Below are 20,568 nucleotides of genomic sequence, written 5' to 3'. Positions count from 1 at the left end.
CCCTTCCCATCTAAGGCTAACCCTAGCATCTCTGCTCTGAATCCTATCCTGTTCTATTTCCTTGGGAACCAGCGATCATCCTTTATTCCATTTTGTCCTGATTCTTACATAAGCAAAGGAATAATTTACAAGCCTCTCAAAAAAAAAAAAAAAAAGAAACCAGTCTTTCATTGCTTTTCCTCTATCTCCCTTTCTCCTCTGCTTTATAAATAACCTTGTTAAAAGTAATGTCCACACTATTTTAACTTCCTCACTTCCCATTCACCCCTGGCTTTTGTCCTCATCTCTTTATTTAACCAGTTACCAAGACTGTCAAATTCCTTTAGAATATTACCCTTGACCTTTTCTTTAAGATTTTATTTATTTGTCAGAGAGAGAGAGAGCACAAGCAAGGGGAGCGGCAGACGGAGGGAAAAGCAGGCTCCTTGTTGAGCAAGGAGCCCAATGCGGGACTCGATCCCATGACCATGGGATCATGACCTGAGCAGAAGGCAGATGATTAATGGCTTAACTGACTAAGCCACCCAGGTGCCGCTTATAAGGAGATGCCAGAGAGCTTATGTGCATACAGATGCTCTCTCTCACTCTGCTGTCTCTAAACACAGTGAGGACAAGGTTGTTTGTAAGCCAGGAGTCTGCACTAGATACCAATCATTCTGATGCTCTTGATCTTAGACTTCCAGCCTCCAGAACTGTGAGAAAATAAATTTCTGTTGTTTAAAGCCACTCAGTTTATGGCATTTTGTTATGCCAGGCCTGAGCAGACTAATATAACTACTATGCTCTAAGAAACTGCACTATCTGGCTGGAACTCTAAGCTAAAGATCTTCAGTAAACAGTGCTCTAAAGCAGGAGCCATGTCTGCTCTGTTTGCCAAACAGCTTTATACTCTCCTGAGGTGCCCAACACATATATCAATGAATATAATTTTTTAATATTTCTGCATTAGTAGTAGTACAAGTCATGGGGGTTGGAAATACAAAGATTTACAAAGTCCCTATCCTCAAAGAACTCATGGTCTAGTGGAGAGAAGGTAAGTAAACCAAAGGTCATAATAAAATTTAATAAGTGCTATAATAGAATTGAACTGAAGGTCGAAGAGAAAGAACTACTTTTGTTAGGGTGGTTCAAGTGTCAGGAAAGGATTAATTGACAAATGAAGGGAGAAAATATAATGCTTTGCTTAGAACATTAGTGAAGCAAGTATTTATAGCTGAACTAAATTTCTATTTCTCTTCCAAGTTCTTAAGATGCCTAAAAGTTATAGGTATTTAAGTATACCATTATCAAATCATGAATCAAAATGTATGGTATTAGTTTTCCTTCCAACAGCCACTAGAAAAAAAATAACATTAAAAGTTCAAGTTGGAAAACAGGAAAAATAATGTTATTAATCTTTGTTAAGCAGATATTTATCCTAACATTGTAAAATTGAACCTCTCATTTTTCTTTCTTAAGAAAAAGCCTTTGAGAATTTTGTTTTTACAAATAATGATACTTTACACATCCCTCATCTTTTCAAGACTCTAAAAAGTTGTACTAATTTCCAAAGTATTTAGCTTATAAAATCTCCTACACAAATAAACTTACTACTGAATTGTGCTTGAGACACAAGGTCTCAATACTAACTTTTTATAAAAGAAACAAATGCAAAGAAAATAATCATGACTTACCTGCATAGGTTTGGTAAGTGGATCCATTCTAACTAAATATACTTCCAAGGTGCGTTCTTTTTTCATGGGCAATGGAAGTGTCAAGTAACAAAAAGGATCAAATGTTACAGAAATCTTAGCACATTCAGGACAAACTAAAGTTGATTTGAAAAGGCCGTGAAATATATCTACTATGATAGAATCATTTCTTTTTAAATGGTTTTCCCAGGCTTCTTCAGCAACTATCTGTAAGAAAAACAGACACATATTACACAGAGATATCACACTATTATAACAGTGGTGACAATAATATCATTAAATTTACCTTATCTGGCCTTCCATCCGCATCTTTTAATTGTATATATGGTTTTTTCCTAATTCTATTCAAATCCTCATGTAATCCATCTAACAGGAAAGCTAATAGCTCTTGACAGTCCTGCTGCTGGTATCCAGAGAACTGAGGTGCAAAACGTCCTACTTGTGTCTGTAAGAAAAGCAAAACTATAAAATCAGTTATAGGGACAAGACTGATTTAGAAAAAAATTGATTCTCATTATTCACGGATTTCATATTTTGTGAATTCACCAACTGCTAACATTTATTTGTAACCCCCAAATCAACTTGTGGCACTTTTGCAGTCATTTGCAGATATGGTAATTACATATACATAAATACAAATAGATAATCACATATCCAAAAACATTTTTTAAATAACTGATCTGTAATATAGAAAAGACCTGAGGAAAGAAAAAGGAGAAAATATGGTAAAGTTTTGTACAAAGGATTTGGAAATATAAAATTCAATTATATTTTTTGGGTCACTAGAAAAAATTACAAAGCTCTCATTTAGTTTCTGTGTGTAAAAAGAAGATAAATCTCAGAGATAACAAGAATGTTTGTGTTCATATATAATCTTCCTAGTCTTTGCAGTACTATTTTTTTTTATAAAACTGAAAAGAAATGTGAAAGAAAAAGATATCAAGAGCCTGTTTACATATAATTTTAAAATAGTATCTAGTAAAATAAAACTAATTGGAATCATGGGTAAGGGTTGAGAAATAGTTTGTCTAAATTAGCTTGTCCAAAGCTTAGAAAGTTAAAGAAGATAAATGCAGTAGTGTTTTGATTTGTTTATTTTTTAAGAACTAGTATATAGTTAATAAAATGTTGCCTAGATGTCCCATATGAGTATCATTTAAGTTGTCTGTGTTAAAAAATAGCTGAAAACTGCTTATTCTCTTTAAAACAGAACTCACCTGTAATAAATAGGAAAACTTTATCCCCCTGCTCTCTCAGTGTCAAATAAATAAAAATCTTTTAAAAAAATAGGAAAACTTTTTTAACTATATAAAACTAAATTTCAGCTCAATTCTTATTTGAATGACAAACTAAATTACTTGAGGTTTTATTGGTTCTAAGAGGTAACCATATAAGAATAAGAATAAACTTAAGTTTATTCACAATAATAAATAAGAATAAAAATAAACTTAAAGGCTTAAGGATTATATTGAAAATATTTAATATGTAGTGCTGGTTTTGCAGACTAGTTTCATTTCAATAACTTTTCAAACTTACAATGACTCTCAAAATAAACTGAGTTTCTCAGACTTCAATGACATGCCCAAATTTAGCCTTTACATTTTTTTTTTTTAAGATTTTATTTATTTATTTGACAGAGAGACAGCGAGAGAGGGAACACAAGCAGGGGGAGTGGGAGAGGGAGAAGCAGGCTTCCCGCTGAGCAGGGAGCCCAATGCGGGGCTCGATCCCAGGACCCTGGGATTACGACCTGAGATGAAGGCAGACGCTTAATGACTGAGCCACCCAGGCGCCCCAGCCTTTACATTTGTAATAAAAATTTATGTAGGTTTCTCAGATATGTACTGTATTCTAAAGCAACCTGCATATGCTCTGCTATCTCTTGTCATTTGTACCATAACAGTGTTTTCCAATATTTCATTATTTCCCTCCCCATCCCCCAGAACCTTTTTGGACATTTTAAAGTAATTATCTGTCCCATCCCCCACCCAAGAAATTTAACAGCACAGACACACTGTGTATCTATTTGTGTTGGGTCCCTATGGAGGACCACAAATCAATTTAACAGCTATGATTTTTTTTCACTCCTTCCCCAAAGAACCTACTTTTGTCCTCTTGGGGATGATATAGCCCTTATTGAAAATGTACTTACTGTACTAACCTTAAAGGCTCTTGGTGTGACATAGCTAAATTTTCCAGACCACATTTGTTTGATCAATTCAGCGTAAGATTTAGCTATTTCACCTCTCATTCCTAAGGGATTGTCAAAATTCAGTTCTTCTTGATACTTATCATTGAGGAAATATTCAGTAAGTGGAGGTGTGTTGCTCAAACACTGCAAAGAATAAAACACATTTTCAAGTAAAAGTAACCACACATTAAACATGTTAAAATGGAGAAACAAACTGACTTGCCATAATATACAGAGAAAAATTTAAATGATGGCCTCTTGAACTAGTAAATAAGTAACTGGTCAAATAAACACTCAAATGATACACTCAACTATTCATTTCCCAAATTTCAAATTACTTATAATAAATGAAAATGCTAATATTTGTTGCTGTAAAATCTGCATTAATTTTAACCACAGCAAACTACCTGTTAACTGGGAGAGAAGCTCAGAGTTTTCTTTCCTTCTTTTACTTGATTGGTAGAAATTATGGATTGTCTACTCATCCCAGGCACCTGCAAATTAGCCTGAGTAGGTAAAAACTGAGATAGAGTGCAAGCAAGAAATTAACTTTAAAGAGGTATTTACTGCTTCCATTGTCAATTCCTTATCATGAAAGGGCAGCCTTTACGTTTTCCATTTGGTCAACCATTTTTAGAAGGGACAGTACAGTTTAGCTGAGCCTGAGGAAACCAACTTTTGTTATGTGAACTCTGGTAAGTGTGTTCTTAAATCATCAAGTTTTTCAATACCATAACAATCCAGTTTTCCTTTATGGCAAGATTAAAACTATGAATAAGTTCATTCTCCATCTCTTTTTCCATTTAGAATTAAATAATTTAGGATTTAAAATAAAATAGATGGCAGAAGTATAGTTTTTCCACAATATTTTATCTCAAGATGAATAATTTTAAGTTGATAATACCATACAATTTGACTTAATAATAAACCCAATATTACTTTATCAATTAGATGTCTACAATCATCAAATAGAATATGTACTGACTGACAGACATATGGTCATATAGGTCACTTTCTTTTGCTGCAGGAAGACATTTGTCTTGGGAGTCAACTGGCAAAGTACTTAAGTGAAGGTAGTTGTTTGCATGTAAAGGATTCAAAAATCATTCTTATGAGAGCTTGGATTTATATGAATGAAAATCAAGGTTTTTCAAAGCTTGCTTACCACTCATTTGGATTAATAGTCTGGGATTAAAGTCTTGGTAGGTATGAAAAGTTCAGCCTCGTGGGTTCATGCCAGTAACTTGGGTACCATAAACTATGTCTATATACCATGTACTGTTTGGCTAAAATTTCAAAATTAGGCATATTAGATTTTTCAAAATAAATTATAAAGTTCTATTCTGTGGTTTCAAATATGTTATGTTTACTCAAGTAACTATAATATCTATTTTGGTATTTTCAATGGAATAAAAATAATACAGCTCAAATTGGTAATCTGGCCCCAATCATTAGGCAAAAAGGGAGAACTATTTATAATATGGAATTTGTTATTATATAATTCTTAGGCAATGAAAGCAATATAAAAACAGTTAAAAGTGTTTGGGGTAGACTATATAGACCTTAGCGTAATTTTCAAGCCATTTTCAGCAGTAACAAATTTTACATGAGCAACAAGAAGACAGAGGTTACAGTGTAGGAGGCAATTTGGGAAAGGATACTTTCCTACTTCTGAACTCCTTTTATACCTCAACTTTCATAATCTTACACACCTTTTGAGATTCATTCTCTTTTCCTTCTGCATTATATGTTCTTTTAGTTATAAATGCAGGACTAGAGGTAGGGTCAGGCAACCCACCATAGCTACATTAAATGCCATTACTTAGCAGTATCATCTGATTTAGTACAAATAGGATCAACACTATATAGTCAATGAGGCAAAGAGGAGGCAGTCTGACAGCATTTCCAACAATTAGTTTTCAAATCCTTGTATTTTTTTTTCAAATCCCTGTATTTGATCAGTTCAGGGTTATACTAAGAATATGATATTCCACTACTGTCTGTAACAGCACTATACAAAGAACCTAATTTATGGTTTTACCAAACTAAGAATTAAGTAGGACAAACACAAATAATTTTTGAAAGTTTTCACTTAATTTTTTACATGTATCCTTATCTTACAAAGAGCTTCCAAATATAACTGAAAATCCTTTTCCAGTAGCATCCAGAGTGATCTCTGTAAAATTTTTATCTAATTATGATGTCACTTCCTTGCTATAAATCCTTTAATAGCAATTTCAGATTAAAATCTCAAATTTTTGAAAGAATCTGTCTTTTGCTACCTAGGTAGCCTATGTTTTGCTCATACCTTTATTTGACTCCATCCTAGCCTCATTTAATTACTTGTGGTTCCTTGACCTCCATGCAATCTCTCACTCTAAATTTTCAGTATCACTCCATCTATGTGAGATATACCTTCTTTGTCCTACTAACTTCTACTAAACCATCAAGATTCAGGATTCCTAGATTTCCTTATAGTGTTTCCTCCTGTATGTTTCCATATTGCATAATGCTCACTTTTATTACAGCACTTATTTTATAATACCACTGTAACTTTAATTTTTAGTTTGTCTTGCTAAATGGACTGAGACTTTCATGAGAGCAGGAACCATAATATCAATTATATATATATCTCCAGCACTCAGCATGTACGCATGATTAATAAAACATGTTTTTGCCTATATTAACAAATGTTTTTACCCTCTTAGTTTTTTACTCTTATCCTTCAAATGTTTAGCACAGAGTACTTAAATTTTTCTTGAATGAACTATTACTAAATGAGGCAAAAATATATTAGCTGGTAATGAATAATCTCAAAAGTTTCTTCAAGCACTTTTACTTGAATACTAAGCCAAAGAAGGACAGAACCTATTAAAAACTTTCCCATGCTTTTGTGCAACTCTTAGTCTTGGGAGTCCTGAGTTTGAGCCCCACATTGGGTGTAGAGTTTGCTTAAAATAAATAAATAACTTAAAAAAAAAACCCCACAACCTTCCCATGGTTTTGTTTAACTTTCATTCAATCCACTACCTGCTTTGTAGTGGGTCTCTGCTTGGATTTTTTTAAGTCCTTGACACAGAGACCAGTGAATATTTTCAAAGTGACACATGTGATTTTGAAGTTGACTATAATTCAACATTACAAACTAAATAACAAAAATACACATATAGTTTTAATGATAAGTGCTTATATTACGAGTCAAGGTATCATAACCAATATATTTTGAGATAACCCTTAAATTTAAACCATTAAGTCCTAAATGGCCCAAAAAAGCATTCTATTTGTTAAACACAATTTTTTAAAAACATAAGTATAGTTGACACACAATGTTACATTAGTTTCAGGTGTACACCAGAACATAACGTTTTAAGAAACTCACAAGCTGCATTTTTTAAAAATTTATACCAACACATATAAGTACAGAAATTCAATAGACAGCTTAAGTGTTCTACTAATGCACGTATCATAAGAGTTTAAAAACTGACACTGATGTCAGACTTTTCTTTCTCATATTGAAAATATCTTTTCTCCCTGACCTTGAAAATATTCTTGAAATAGTATAAAGACCACTTAAAATAATAAAAGTTCTCTTATAATTTTTAGTACAAATTTCAAGCTATAATTAGAATACAGGTCAAACAAACAAAATATTTCCACGCGTCAAATGTTATCAGTATTCAATGCCATCACTGTGGCAGAAGGTCGTTTCTTAAAATTGGTCATAATGCAGTTTGAGTTATAATTTATGCAACTTATTCTATCTTTTAACATGAGGCTGTCCTAGAAACATGAACATCTTTGACAACTACAAGAAAACTGGGCACTTGGACTGGTTGCCATTAAATACAATGTTTTAAAGAATAAATATTTTGGCTGGTTCAATAATAAAAACAACCATAACCATAGTTCTGAAACATCTCTCTCAAAGATTCCTCTACTATAACAAACATCACTTTTCTATCTGATGGGGGCTGTCCCAAAACAATTCTTTTCTTAAGACATATATATATATTAAAAGCCCTACATATGTAGACATAGGGAATTTCCTTTTCAGCCTGTAAGATACTTTACTACGGAGTGACATAATATGGACCTGTAATCACACAACATGTGTTGTGTGCCTACGTGGATGTATTTCTCACTCTCAATGATTCTTGAACTATAAAACAGAACAAAACTCATCCTAACATACATGGTTTTTCCTAGTAAAATCTGAGAACATAGATATAAGTCTATCAGAAAAACAAAAGGGATTACATAAATAGTATTAGTATGTTATTTTTGTGGCTACTTATGAGTTTTGTGACATTCTACCAGTCACATGCCATTTTGAGCTTTAATTCAGATTTCAACTCCCTGCCATTGACAAACCAACACTTCAGTATTTCAAGGAGAACTACCTCTTACAACTCATCACCAAAAAAAAAAATGAAGTCCAAATATGAGGTAATGTGACTGATCATAAGACACGAACCACGTATCTTAAGCCACATTTTGTTTATAACATAATGGTGCCTATAGTTGTTCCTAAAATTGGGTAGAATTTTGTCAAATACCATGTTAAAAGTAAAACAATAATCAGAATGAAGAAAAGGATTCTGTACCAGTAGTTTCAGTTCTTAATGTAAAAGAGAGTAAGTAAAAATTTACAATAATGAACAAGCAAAAATGCACTTGTTAACAAGGCTAAATATTTCTATGATTCTTAGGCAAGTTAATAATGTGTGAAATTGACAAGAGCAACTGAAGATCTAAGGATTAAAATACTAAATTTCATATTTAGTATATATTAATTTTGGCATTCATTAGTTTATTAGCCTTCATGATAAAATGACCAGTTGGTTAACTGGAAGGTTCAGGATATAAGCAAGTATGAAAAATTGTTGATCCATGAGGAATGAGAATGCCTGGGTATGTGCGAGTCAATTATTTTGTAAGCAGACATGACTGCTAAGCATCTGTTCCTGAAAGTGGCTCTGTGGTTCTCTACTTGTGCTTACATATGCATTTAAAATGGAAACTCCAAATAATAAAGAACATTCTTGAAAGTGAATTTGAATTAGGAGTCTTAAGACATATTTAGCCCTTAGTTTAATGTATTACGACTGAACCTCAGCTTGTACTCCTTCTCCCTTTCTTAGAATATTCTTCCCCTCTAAGAAATTCCTACTCATTCTTTAACACTCATCTCAGCATCTCTTACAAACACATTACATCTTCCTGAGCACCTCAATGAAGAATAATATTCCTTCCTCTGAGCTAATTCTATAGCGTGAACTCACTTATACTGCACTTATCTTGAGAGCAGTGTCCATGTCTAATTCACTTTTGTACCTCAGGGTCTACAGCACAATGCCTGACACATACCTTCATAAAGGTGTGTTGAATGAATGAACACTTATATGGCAGAAAGACTATAAGCAGTCCTTAGAGAAATTGAGAGCAGTAGGAAAACACTAAAGAGATCTGAATTGTACCCTGTTAGAGAACTATAACCTATCTGAAAGCTCTATAAGTTCAAAAATAAAAGTCCAAATAATGCCTAGGCAAGCTTTCCTAATGAAGGAAAACAGCTATTGTGAATGCCCCAAACTATCAAGATAAATCCTTATAAGTAAAAGATATGTAGAGAAAAAATACTTGGAAATAGATTTTTATAAAGACTCTTCCCCAAATCTTCAACCTAGAGCCAGACATAAAAATTCCAAAGAGAATTCTAAATAATCAAATGTCTTGAATGGACATTCTGCTATATGGGTTGATATATATGTAACTTTAACCACTGCCTCCATGAAGAACTATTTTTAAAAAGAATGCATATACCATTCAACTATTTTATAAATAATTCTCTATGAAAAATTCTCTAGTTGTAAATTTCCACGCATCTAAAATTGTACTATTATGTGAGGTTATGATTTTCTTTCATTATTTAATTAGCTGGAAAAGCTACAATGCTCTGCACATAACTTTTCCTTATACACACGGTACAGATCCTATTGCTCTTACACTATTTTCAAAAAGTTCTACCATTAAATATGTTGTGATCAATAAGAGTGATGTTTCTAGAGTTCTCTAAAAAAATATGTGACTCATATAAGAGTCTCAATTTTGTATTTCACTATAAATTTCTACATCATTTTTTTAATTGATGAAGTGAAATAAAGTTCTACTGTATAACCAAATCTCAAGTCTGTAATCAACATATTTTAGGAAATGAATAATTAATAGCCATCCCAATAACTTGTAATGAATCTGGAATTTCCCCAGTACCTGGAAAATAGCCAAAGTAATCCCCTTCAAAAAGAGAAAGTTGTCTTTTGTAATGCTGAATATGAACCACTCCCTTTCTGTTCAGGTGCTCCAGAAGCCCAATTTTCAAGTGATCATGTATGCTCACTATTTTAGTAAACCGGTAACTAGAACAGGAAAGAAAACAAACTTAATTTTTGATTACCTAAAGTTTTGAGTTGTGTAACTCATTCTGTAACTGATCAAAATGTAATGCCAATAACAACCCTTTAAAAAAAGTAGCTAAACCTTCAAACTAACCAATAGTCAAAATAAAAACCCAATCTAAAATGAGGAAACCATTTTATTTTCTTATGATTTAAAAATAAAACCTGAAGTAATCCATGGTTAAAGTAACCTTAGAATAACCCAATATTTTTTTTCCTGGATTTTAAGATTAGATGGAATAAGAATTTTCAGATTTGCCACGCTATTGTTTTTCAGTTTGTCATGACAACAGTATAAACATTCTGAAAAGGTACTGTATAATTCTGAAGATTTCTGTTAATACTGGGATACTGGCTCTAGTTCTGTAAAATACAGTGGATGAGAAAGGAAACTGTGATGTAGACTTTTACAATGATGAAGTATAAATATATGCCTACCCCTTCATCAAGTAAATTTTAAAAGTGAGATATTTTTAAGACACTTGGTATTTTTTTTGTTGTTGTTGTTACTTTCTTCCCTAGGAAAGGCAAATCTCATTACATGTGAGAGATCAATTCTAAAGCTTCTCCACATATTCTGGGAAAGCAAATATAATTGCTCCATTTTGCTTTTCATTTCCAATCTCTTTTCAAGCTTTCTTTAAAAAATAAATTTAGGTAAGTAAAATATAAGTGGATATAATAACTTTGAGGCGCCTGGGTGGCTCAGTCGTTAAGCATGTGCCTTCAGCTTGGGTCATGATCCCAGGGTCCTGGGATCAAGATCCGCATCGGGCTCCTTGTTCGGCGGGAAGCCTGCTTCTCCCTCTCCCACTCCCCCTGCTTGTATTCCCTCTCTCACTGTGTCTCTATCAAATAAATAAATAAAATCTTAAAAAATAAAAATAAAAAAAATAAGTGGATATAACTTTAATTCATTTATTCTTAAAAAACTTTTAACTGTTTTTTTCCCCTTCCAACAAGTCAAAGAGAGCACTGGCATACACTCAACTTAAAATATTGGAATTTTACATAAAATAGTTTCAAAGGCAGTTTTTTTTTTTTTTTTTTTTTTAAGACAGAGACATAGCGAGAGAGGGAACACAAGCAGGGGGAGTGGGAGAGGGAAAAGCAGGCTTCCCGCCGAGCAGGGAGCCCGTTGCGGGGCTCGATCCCAGGACCCTGGGATCATGACCCAAGCTGAAGGCAGATGCTTAACGACTGAGCCACCCAGGCGCCCCTCAAAGGCAGCAGTTTTGAATTGGACAAGGATATTGTTCTAACATTTTAATGTTTGTCATTAATCTGGGCACTACACTTAAGACCTAAATAAAATTAAATTTCATTTAAAGTTCCTGCTGTTACCCTTGCCTTCAAATTTTATATTTCATCATACACTACTTAAATTCAATGAAGAATTATGAAAGCTCTGGGAAGGACGAGAACTAATGAGAAACATTTTGTTGGCTAGCAAAGAAATATGTTTTTATTTCTCTCTCTCATTTTTGGATTGAGGGAGGAGAATTCTAAGTTTCTCAAAAAGACTACCCTGTTATTGACAGTGAGTAAATCTTACATTGTTAAAAAAACTATGATTATGTAGAGACCATTAATTTTCATATTAAATGTTACAAGCAGAAATTAGAAGATCTACTTGCAATATAAATAAATTTGAAAGCTTCTGTGATAATGATTACACTAACAACAATACTATAACTTTCAGGCAGATGTATTTGAGGTTTTCAAACTACCAGAATATAACAGCAATTGTCTAAAATTTTTTTTTTTAGTAACAGGCTACTTAATGAGTGATTTTATGTTCAATATTCAGTTTATAGGAAGCAAGCTAAAAACAAATGGTTCTAGTAACATTATAATAAACTTTAATGTAAGTTATATATATTTTAAAGAACTAAAGTATACGAATTCAATTTTAATATTTAGTATTGTATCTGCTCTACCCCCTTAATAATACAAAACTGGCTCACAATGAAATGAATGCCACGATTTTAGTCAATCAAGACAAAGGATTTAAGAAAAAATAGTGGTTCTTTAAAATTTTATGAGTGGTTTAGTACCTTGCACATAATATTCAGTAAAGAAACATTTTTTAATAAATGGGTATTACTAATTGTGTGATTCACTGATCTTTTAGTTCTCCTGTGAAGGCATACAGGAAAGGATAGCAGAAAATTTCTAAAAAGTTTAATTGGTTTTTTACATTCTTTAAGGGGAAACCACCATGTCATATACTTCTCTGCATCATTCCATTACATTAGGCCCATACCGGACAATAAATACTTCAGGTGAGTTGAAACAGAAGTTTAAATACCATGTAACAGCATGAACTATGAAGGTTTCATAATCAAAAAGAATTTTAAATTTATCTAATCACTCAACAAATATTAAGAAAAGAAGGTAATTACTTCAAGAGTCTCTAGAAGTACAAAAATAATGTTCTAAAAGGCCTTTTTTCCTATCATTCACCATGAAATCATTCAAGAAACTATTTGCATGGTAGTAGGGGTTTCTCTGCCGAGCTGTGATTAACATGGCAGCCCAATCCAAGAGCTATCAGATTGGTTACATTGCTGGAACATAAAGCTACAGTATTTCTTGGACTTTATATATATTGGTAGGTTTCTGACTCTTCAGTTGCAAGAAGTAAAGACAGATACTATGTGCTATAATTCTTTTTAAAATTAATGTGCTCTTTTGGAGTTTAGACAGTTTCAGAAATACCAATCTGTGACAGGTCAAGTTCTAAACATTTCTGTTATCTTTTCTAATGCAGTTTTTCTCTAACCATTTGTGTGAAAGAACTAATTTTTTTTTAATTTCCAAATCATCACAGACTGATACTTTCATAAAATACAATAAAAATGAACGAGAAAAAGGAAATAAAAAATGACATACAAAAAACAAAGCCCCATTTTTTTATTATGAGATTTTATATATATAAAATTACTCTGACAAATATCTAGAGAAGTTTTAGATCACTTATGCTTAATCTCTATGCTTATTTTATTAGTGGCCATGCTATCTCATCCACAGACACACTGTGAGAAACACTGTTCTAATGTATTATTATCTGGCATAATACTAAACATTGGGGATATGAAAGAAAACCAAACACAATCTCTACTTTCATGATCCTCACTGTGTAATAGGTATTTATCCAGAAGAAAGAAACAGAGGAAAGGGGAGAGAGGTGGAGGTGTGGGAAAAGCAACCAGGGAAGAGAAAACAGTATACACAAAGAAGTTTGAAACAACAAATTCCAAGAACCTCTAGTTTTGGCTAAAGAGGTAGGTAGGGTCCCATTCGGGTTTTATCCTCTAGGTGACAGGAAGCAAGTTTTAAGCAAAGAGATAACATAATTATATTTTCATTTTAAAACAATGACTCTGGAATCAGTGTACTAACTGGATTGGAAGAGGATAAACGAAGGAAAAAAGATACGAGTTAGAGACATATTTCAATAGTTCATATAAAAGATGCTCAAGTATTGAAATAGTGTACTGACAGTAGAAGGTAAGATGGATATAAGTGACATTAAGAGGTAGTGGAATGAACAGGATTTGGGGTAATAAGTCTCAAGTTTTTGACTTGGGTTAGTGGGTGGAGAGTTGCAACTCTAAGGGAGTATGAGAGATAAAAGGATCAGGTTTCTTGGGGGAATATGTTTGGCCCTAGTAGACACATTTAGTTTAAGTGTAGTATTATCTAGGCAGAAATGTCCATCTAATAGTTACATACTGAAGGGAAACTCAGGAGGGAAAATTATGGTTGAGACAGGTTTGGGATTTGTCAATGAAAGTGGGTGTCACCTTCTCAAAGGTAAAGAGGCTACAAAGAACCCTGCAAACAAGAATGATCTTCTCAAAAGCAGTTTCTATGGGGTGGTATGATGGTCACAGCAATGATGTAAGTAGTTGATATTCACATACTGCTTTCTAGTTACCAAGCACTTCTTAAGCAATTTATCTTCATTTAACATACGAAGAAACTAAGAAGTTTCTTATCCAAGATCATACAACTAAGTAGCAGAACTAGGATTTGAATCCAAGCAGTCAGGTTCCAAAATCCATACTTGTAACTACTATTGCTATGACTCAGAAGACTACTGAATGGGAGATGAAAAAGTAGGGAGAAAGCACAGACCATTATTTTCAGTTTTCAAGGTGGAGTCCTCTTTACTCCCTTCCTCATCCCCCCCCCCCCCGTTAAAGAAAAAAGGACTTGACCATGTATATATGCTTAAAGAAACACAGTGAAGAGGTAGAGTTAAAAGTCTGTAACAATGATATGATGATTAATGGAACAAGTCTCAGGGAAGACAGCAGAGGTCCCTAGGAAGATGGTGGTATAATCGTGATGACAGAGACACTTTAGGTATGGTACTCAGTGAGTATAAAAGGAATCTTAAGATACGTTATATCTTACTAAGAAATTCCTTATAAACAGTAACATTTTGGTAAAAAATTTGTAATTTCTTTTAAAAACAGTTACTGAAAGCTTTTTCTTTTTTTTTTAAAGATTTTATTTATTTATTTAACAGAGAGAGAGACAGCAAGAGAGGGAACACAAGTGGGGGAGTGGGAGAGGAGAAGCAGGCTCCCCGCTGAGCAGGGAGCCCGATGCGGGGCTTGATCCCAGGACCTGGGATCATGACCTGAGCTGAAGGCAGACGCTTAATGACTGAGCCACCCAGGTGCCCCCTGAAAGCTTTTTCTGTCAAAGTATTTAATACTTAGAATGGCCTTGGGTAATTATTGAAGAATCATTAATACCTCAATTATATAACAAATCTGTAAAAAAAAAAATACATTCATATATACATAATGAATATACACATGTGTATGTATATTAATAACATATGTGTCAATGATTCAGTTTATATTCAAAGCAAAATCTCTCTAAATGAAGACCAGAGTATTTTTAATTATACATGACATGGTTATAAAGCTGTGATTTTCTAGTAACCCCTTCAAATTCAAATGAACATCATCTTTGATTTAATTACTTTAGAAGGCTGTATGTTTATTCTCTTGATATTGTCATTGCTCAAAATATTTTAGGTACTTCTCTTTAGAGCTGGCATACATGTGAAAAAGCATCAATATCTAGCATACAAGGGGTGCCAATATGTGTTTATGTACAAACAATGTGTTTTTTGCTATGGTAAAATAGATTTCTAATGTAGGGATTTCTGTGGTGGAAAAATATGGAATAATTATGAGCTATGATGATATCTTTGTACCTCTGGTAATTCATTGCTATTTTTATGACCAAATGAACAAAACATAAGTCATTACGAATAACATACTCTACCAAACAAAATCAAGGCCCAACTCAGAAGTCACCTCCTTGGTGAAGCCTCACTTATTTCCCAAGAGCTCTCTTTTCTTTGCTTCCACAACATTTGGCTGATGAAGCTTTCTATCCTATCACATAGTGTATCATATTTATTTATGTCTTTTTTCATTCACTACACCGTGAACTTCTAGACTATGGGCATTGTCTTTTTCAACTCTATTACTAATGGCTAGAGCAATGCTTGGCACATAGTAGAGACTCAATTGTTGCTTGTTGGATTAGCTAAATAAATTAGCCCAATGAAAACAAGAAAATTTAGTTTAGTAGCTCTTAATTCCTTTGCCCTTTTCTCTCTCCAACCCTAAATGAACCCAATTACTTACTATATGAACCCAGTCATCTATTCTATGCACCATGTAGCTGAACACTGCTAGAGAAAATTTCAAGTGAATACATTTCCACCATTCTGAATTGATCGATCTTCAGCCTCAAATGAGATCTCAGTACTGCCAAGCAATCTCACTCTTTAATTCTTAGCAAATAACCTGGTCTTGTATTTTTAGGATAATAGAAGTCATTACAAAATCTAGAAACTACTTGCAAACAATCTTCTTTTCTCCCATTGCAACAGTAGTGTCTTTCCTCCACTCAAATGCTGTACTGTAAGGCTTAGTCCTGCGACCTATTTTTCAAAGATGCCCTCATTTAGATGCAATCATCCCTGATTTTAAGTATCATCTACAAGCAACCATATTTCTATTACTAACCTAAGCCTCTGGTCTGTATTCTGTATCAGAATATCCAACTGCCTATGATGTATCTAACTTGGATGTTTCATGGGCATCACAAACTGAACATGCCTAAAATTAACTCATATTCTTCTCCCTACCCCAAGTCTACTCCTGCTATTGTGCCCCTCCTACCATCACTCCAATTTCATTAAATGGTTATAACTATGATGCACAAGCCAGACACTAGAGACAAACGTGATTTCCCTCACTTTTCATTAATTTGAGTGCCTTCTACATGTCAAACAATGTTCTAGGTAATAGGGCTAGAGCAGTGACTAAAACAAAGCCCCTATGCTCACAGAGCATGTGAGAATGTGATCATGTGTGAGAGAGGTGGGGGGGCAGACAGATAAATGGGGCTATAAGAGTGACTCAAACAAAGGCCTTGAGCTCATGGAATGGGGGTGTGTGTGTGTGTGTGAGCAAGCATCTGTGTGTGCGTTTGGAGTAGGCAAAGGCAGACAGACAAAAAACCCCAAATACAGGGCAACCTCTTGGGTCCCCCTCCTCTTCGGGGGCTTTCTACTGTTACTTTACTGTCGTTCAATAAACTTTGCTCTGCTGCCCACCAAACAACAAAAACAACAACAAAAACCTAAATATATATAGAGAGCATGTGAGGTGGTTATGAATCATGAATGGAATGTGGGGAGGGCAGTTACTACTGTATATAGAGTAGGCAAGGTTCTGACTGATTTTATATCACTCCCCTTCAAATATTATTATATAGGTTCCTCACCTTTTGGTTCCTCAAACTTGCCTGTCCTAGAGGCATTGCACATGTTGCTGCTCCATCTAGCTTCAACTCTCACCTGCCTAACTCATACCCATTCTTTGGTCAGAGTTCAAATGTTACTTCTGGAAAGTATGACACCCAGTATAAAGTAGGTACTATCCAAGTTCTTGTTATTTACTCATAGCACCCCATTTTTCCTCTTCATGATGCTTATCATAATTCATGATTTAATGTTCATCTTCTCTACTAGACTATGTTCCATGGAAACAAAACTGTTTTGCTCACAATGGTGTAATAAGTGCCTACGAGAGTGAAAGGAACTTAGTAGGCCCTCAATAACTATGTGCTGAGTAAATGAACGGATGACTTCATAAGTATATTTGATTAAAAAAAATTACCCAGCTTGACCGCCTATAAAATTCTGAGGATGATGCTCTGAATAACTTCAGGTTTTTGAAAATCAATTTCATCATCAAAGCTAAGAAAAGGGAAAGTAATTCCAAAAGCGGTTCTTAAAATGTTTTGAACACTCTTACTATCAAATGAGTAAGTATGTATATAACCTCCTAGGAAACTGTTTTGATATATACAACAGTTAGATTACTTCATGGGAGCATCTTGTATTAAGGGGGCCATATATTTGACATAAACATAAAAACACTGTTAATGGTTGTACAATCTGCATATACTTAATGCCACTGAACTGTACACTTAAAAATGATTGAAATAGTAAATTTTGTTAAGTATATTTGACCACAATAAAATAAAACATTTTTATGCATTTCTTACAAGTTGATTAGTGTCATTTTGAAAGATACATCACCTCAGAATGCTTTGAATAATAACTCAATTTTAATTCATTTATTAACTTGTCCTAGTGAATGACAAGTCACTTAAACTTTCCTTGCCTCAGTTTTCTCATCAGTGAAGTAAGGATACCTTATGCCTTAAATGACAGACCTCTGTGAAGAGGAAATAAAGAAAGTGACAATGATATGAAAAACCTGCACTATGCAAAGAAGGGTACTGTTGTTCTCAGAGGCTGCAGGTTCGTTACTGGGTTGTTAATTTTGTAATATGAGTTTATGAGAATCAGTAACTTATTTTAAATATTATTATTAATTAAGCAATGGTTTTCAGTACCAACTCACTGACCCTCTCCCTACCCAGTATAGCATAGTTTACAAATCACTGTAAGGACTGATTGATAATACTTAGCAACTGGATTCCATAAATACAGTATTAAAAGAATATTGAACTAAGCAATTATTTGCAAAGTGACAACATTAATGAAGTTGTTCATGAGCAATAAGCATAATCACAAACTATTTCTACTCACAAACTAAAATAGAAAGGTGATTTTAAGATATTAAAAGAAAAAAAGTCCAGTAGATTAGGGACTTTTTAGTAATAAATACAGCACAGCCTCAGTTGACCAGAATTTAAATGTATACATTAAAACAAATAGACAAACAGACAACAAAACAAGCCCGTCAAAGGGATTTAGCATGCCTTTCCTTTTCCTAAGGCTCTATCAGTCCAATATCCTGTATTTCCTAGTGACACTATTCAGTAATAGCAATGTATAATTTAGAATATTAGCATGACACATTTTAGAATCGTCTAATTATAAAGTATTGAATGATATTATTGTATATTTAATAAAGGAGGAAATAGATCTTAGAAAGCATTTTGACCTCAAGAAAATAAACTATTTTGATTTTTGGGTGAAAGAAGTAAATTTGGAACCATGTTCCCTTTGTTTTTTTTTTGGAGGGGAGCAAATTTGTAGTTATTATAGAGACTGACATTTCTTACATTTTCCTTTAACTACAAATAAATATCCTTTCAACAGTTATTAAAATCAATACAAGAGGGGCCCCTGGCTGGCTCAGTCAGTAGAGCATGCGACTCTTGATTTCAGGGCTCTGAGTTCGAGCTCCATGTTGGGTGTAGAGATTACTTAAAAATTAAAAAAAAAATCTTAAATCAATACAAGATACCTCAGTCTGACTATGTTAACTGCTGTCGTAAGATGTAATCCTATCTAGTGAGTATATGTAAGTAATCCTATCTAGTGAGTATATGTACACTGGTGTTGATCTGCCAGAGTACTGTAAAAACAATTCTGTATTAGAATCAGGTGTAATTATTTACAACTCCTTGAAATCCCTGTGTTTTTCTCTAATCTATACTTATGTCATTCCCTAATACAGAATTAGGGGCACATAAAACATTTAAGTCTATACTAATTCAGAAATAGAGGCATTAATCCTAGAGATATTTATAATGGTAATTCAGAAAATATGAAGAATGCCAAAATAAGATTCCCTTCAGTATCTGATGTTAAGAAAGGCATGTTTTCATGACAAGAAATCACAATTAGCCAAGTTACATAGGTGCAAAAGTCATGCTTTTAGAGATACCACGTCTCCCGCAGTTATGAAAACCATATTCTTAGAGAACTATGCTATATATACTCTTCCCCAAAATAATATGCCTGAGAATTCAGGTTCTCCTTTCCCAGCCCCCTGTCTCTTTCTAAAAGAAGGAATACTTCTCTCTTACCCTAGTTCAAATAAAGGGAAAAGTAAAAATATTGGGATCTGTGTTGAGAAAGTGAATGGTTCTAATACAAGAAAGAAACGACCTTTTGAAATTGCTTTCATTTATCAAAATGGAAAGAAGACCCAACTGAGTTGTCATTTGATAGATGATTAAACACATTTTTGATGACAGTGCCATGTAATTTTTGGCAAATATAGGAACTCAAATAAGTGAGTTTAATTTCCTGGATTAGTGTCAAGTACAGCATAGGGAATATAGTTAAATAATTTTGTAATAACTTCGTATGGTGACAGATGGTGACTACATCTATCATGGTTATCATTCTGTAACATATAAAAATATCAAATCACTATGTGGCATATATGAAACTAATATCATATTGTATGTCATTTATAATTTTTAAAAAGTCTGCCCTAGGAAGAAGTATTTGAATTTTTAGCTATATTCTCAGTTTATCAGAAGAAGTAATTTTCTTCAAGATCCTAAACTATTTTTTAAAATTCTTATGTCTCGGGTCAAATGATTCTTTTTTTGATGAAAACTATTTTCATTTATTAACTATAAATTTGGTTAATTTGAATAAAATTAGAAAGCTTCATGTTAATCTGGACTTCTAAGAATTGGTGTTCCAATAATGCAAAAAGAATGTCTCAGGGTGACAGCAGAACAGCATTAAATTTAATCATATGCAAAGCTATAAAGTACTACAACATAGAAATAAGAGCTTCAGTAATGACTTTTCCACTGTTTTACAATAAGAATTTAGTTTCTTAAAAAAATGTTTTCTGTGTAGTATTACTCATTCTAAGTTTTTTAAAAATGCTTTAAGCTTTAGCAT

General features: G+C 33.4%; 1 protein-coding gene across 5 annotated transcripts in view; it reads right to left on the bottom strand.

Annotated features, from left to right (window-relative positions):
• Positions 1-20,568, bottom strand: part of USP15 (ubiquitin specific peptidase 15) — a 114,441-nt gene that overhangs the window by 15,569 nt on the left and 78,304 nt on the right. For 3 of the 5 annotated variants that reach the window (XM_028110804.2, XM_028110805.2, XM_028110807.2), the window contains 3 exons: positions 3,853-4,026; positions 1,978-2,136; positions 1,674-1,898 (listed from right to left, as the gene is read on the bottom strand). In XM_028110804.2, the coding sequence (XP_027966605.1) occupies positions 1,674-1,898; positions 1,978-2,136; positions 3,853-4,026 (558 nt within the window). Of the gene's footprint in view, positions 1-1,673; positions 1,899-1,977; positions 2,137-3,852; positions 4,027-4,289; positions 4,574-10,152; positions 10,279-20,568 lie in introns of those variants that run through there. The other 2 variants (XM_028110808.2, XM_028110809.2) reach the window with 2 other exon arrangements.

The sequence above is a fragment of the Eumetopias jubatus genome, unplaced genomic scaffold (genome assembly GCF_037043125.1).
Source record: "Eumetopias jubatus isolate StellerSeaLion01/CBP00866 unplaced genomic scaffold, mEumJub1_p1.0 scaffold_8, whole genome shotgun sequence".
Classification (NCBI taxonomy): domain Eukaryota; kingdom Metazoa; phylum Chordata; class Mammalia; order Carnivora; family Otariidae; genus Eumetopias; species Eumetopias jubatus.
This window is presented reverse-complemented; position numbering and strand designations above follow the sequence as displayed.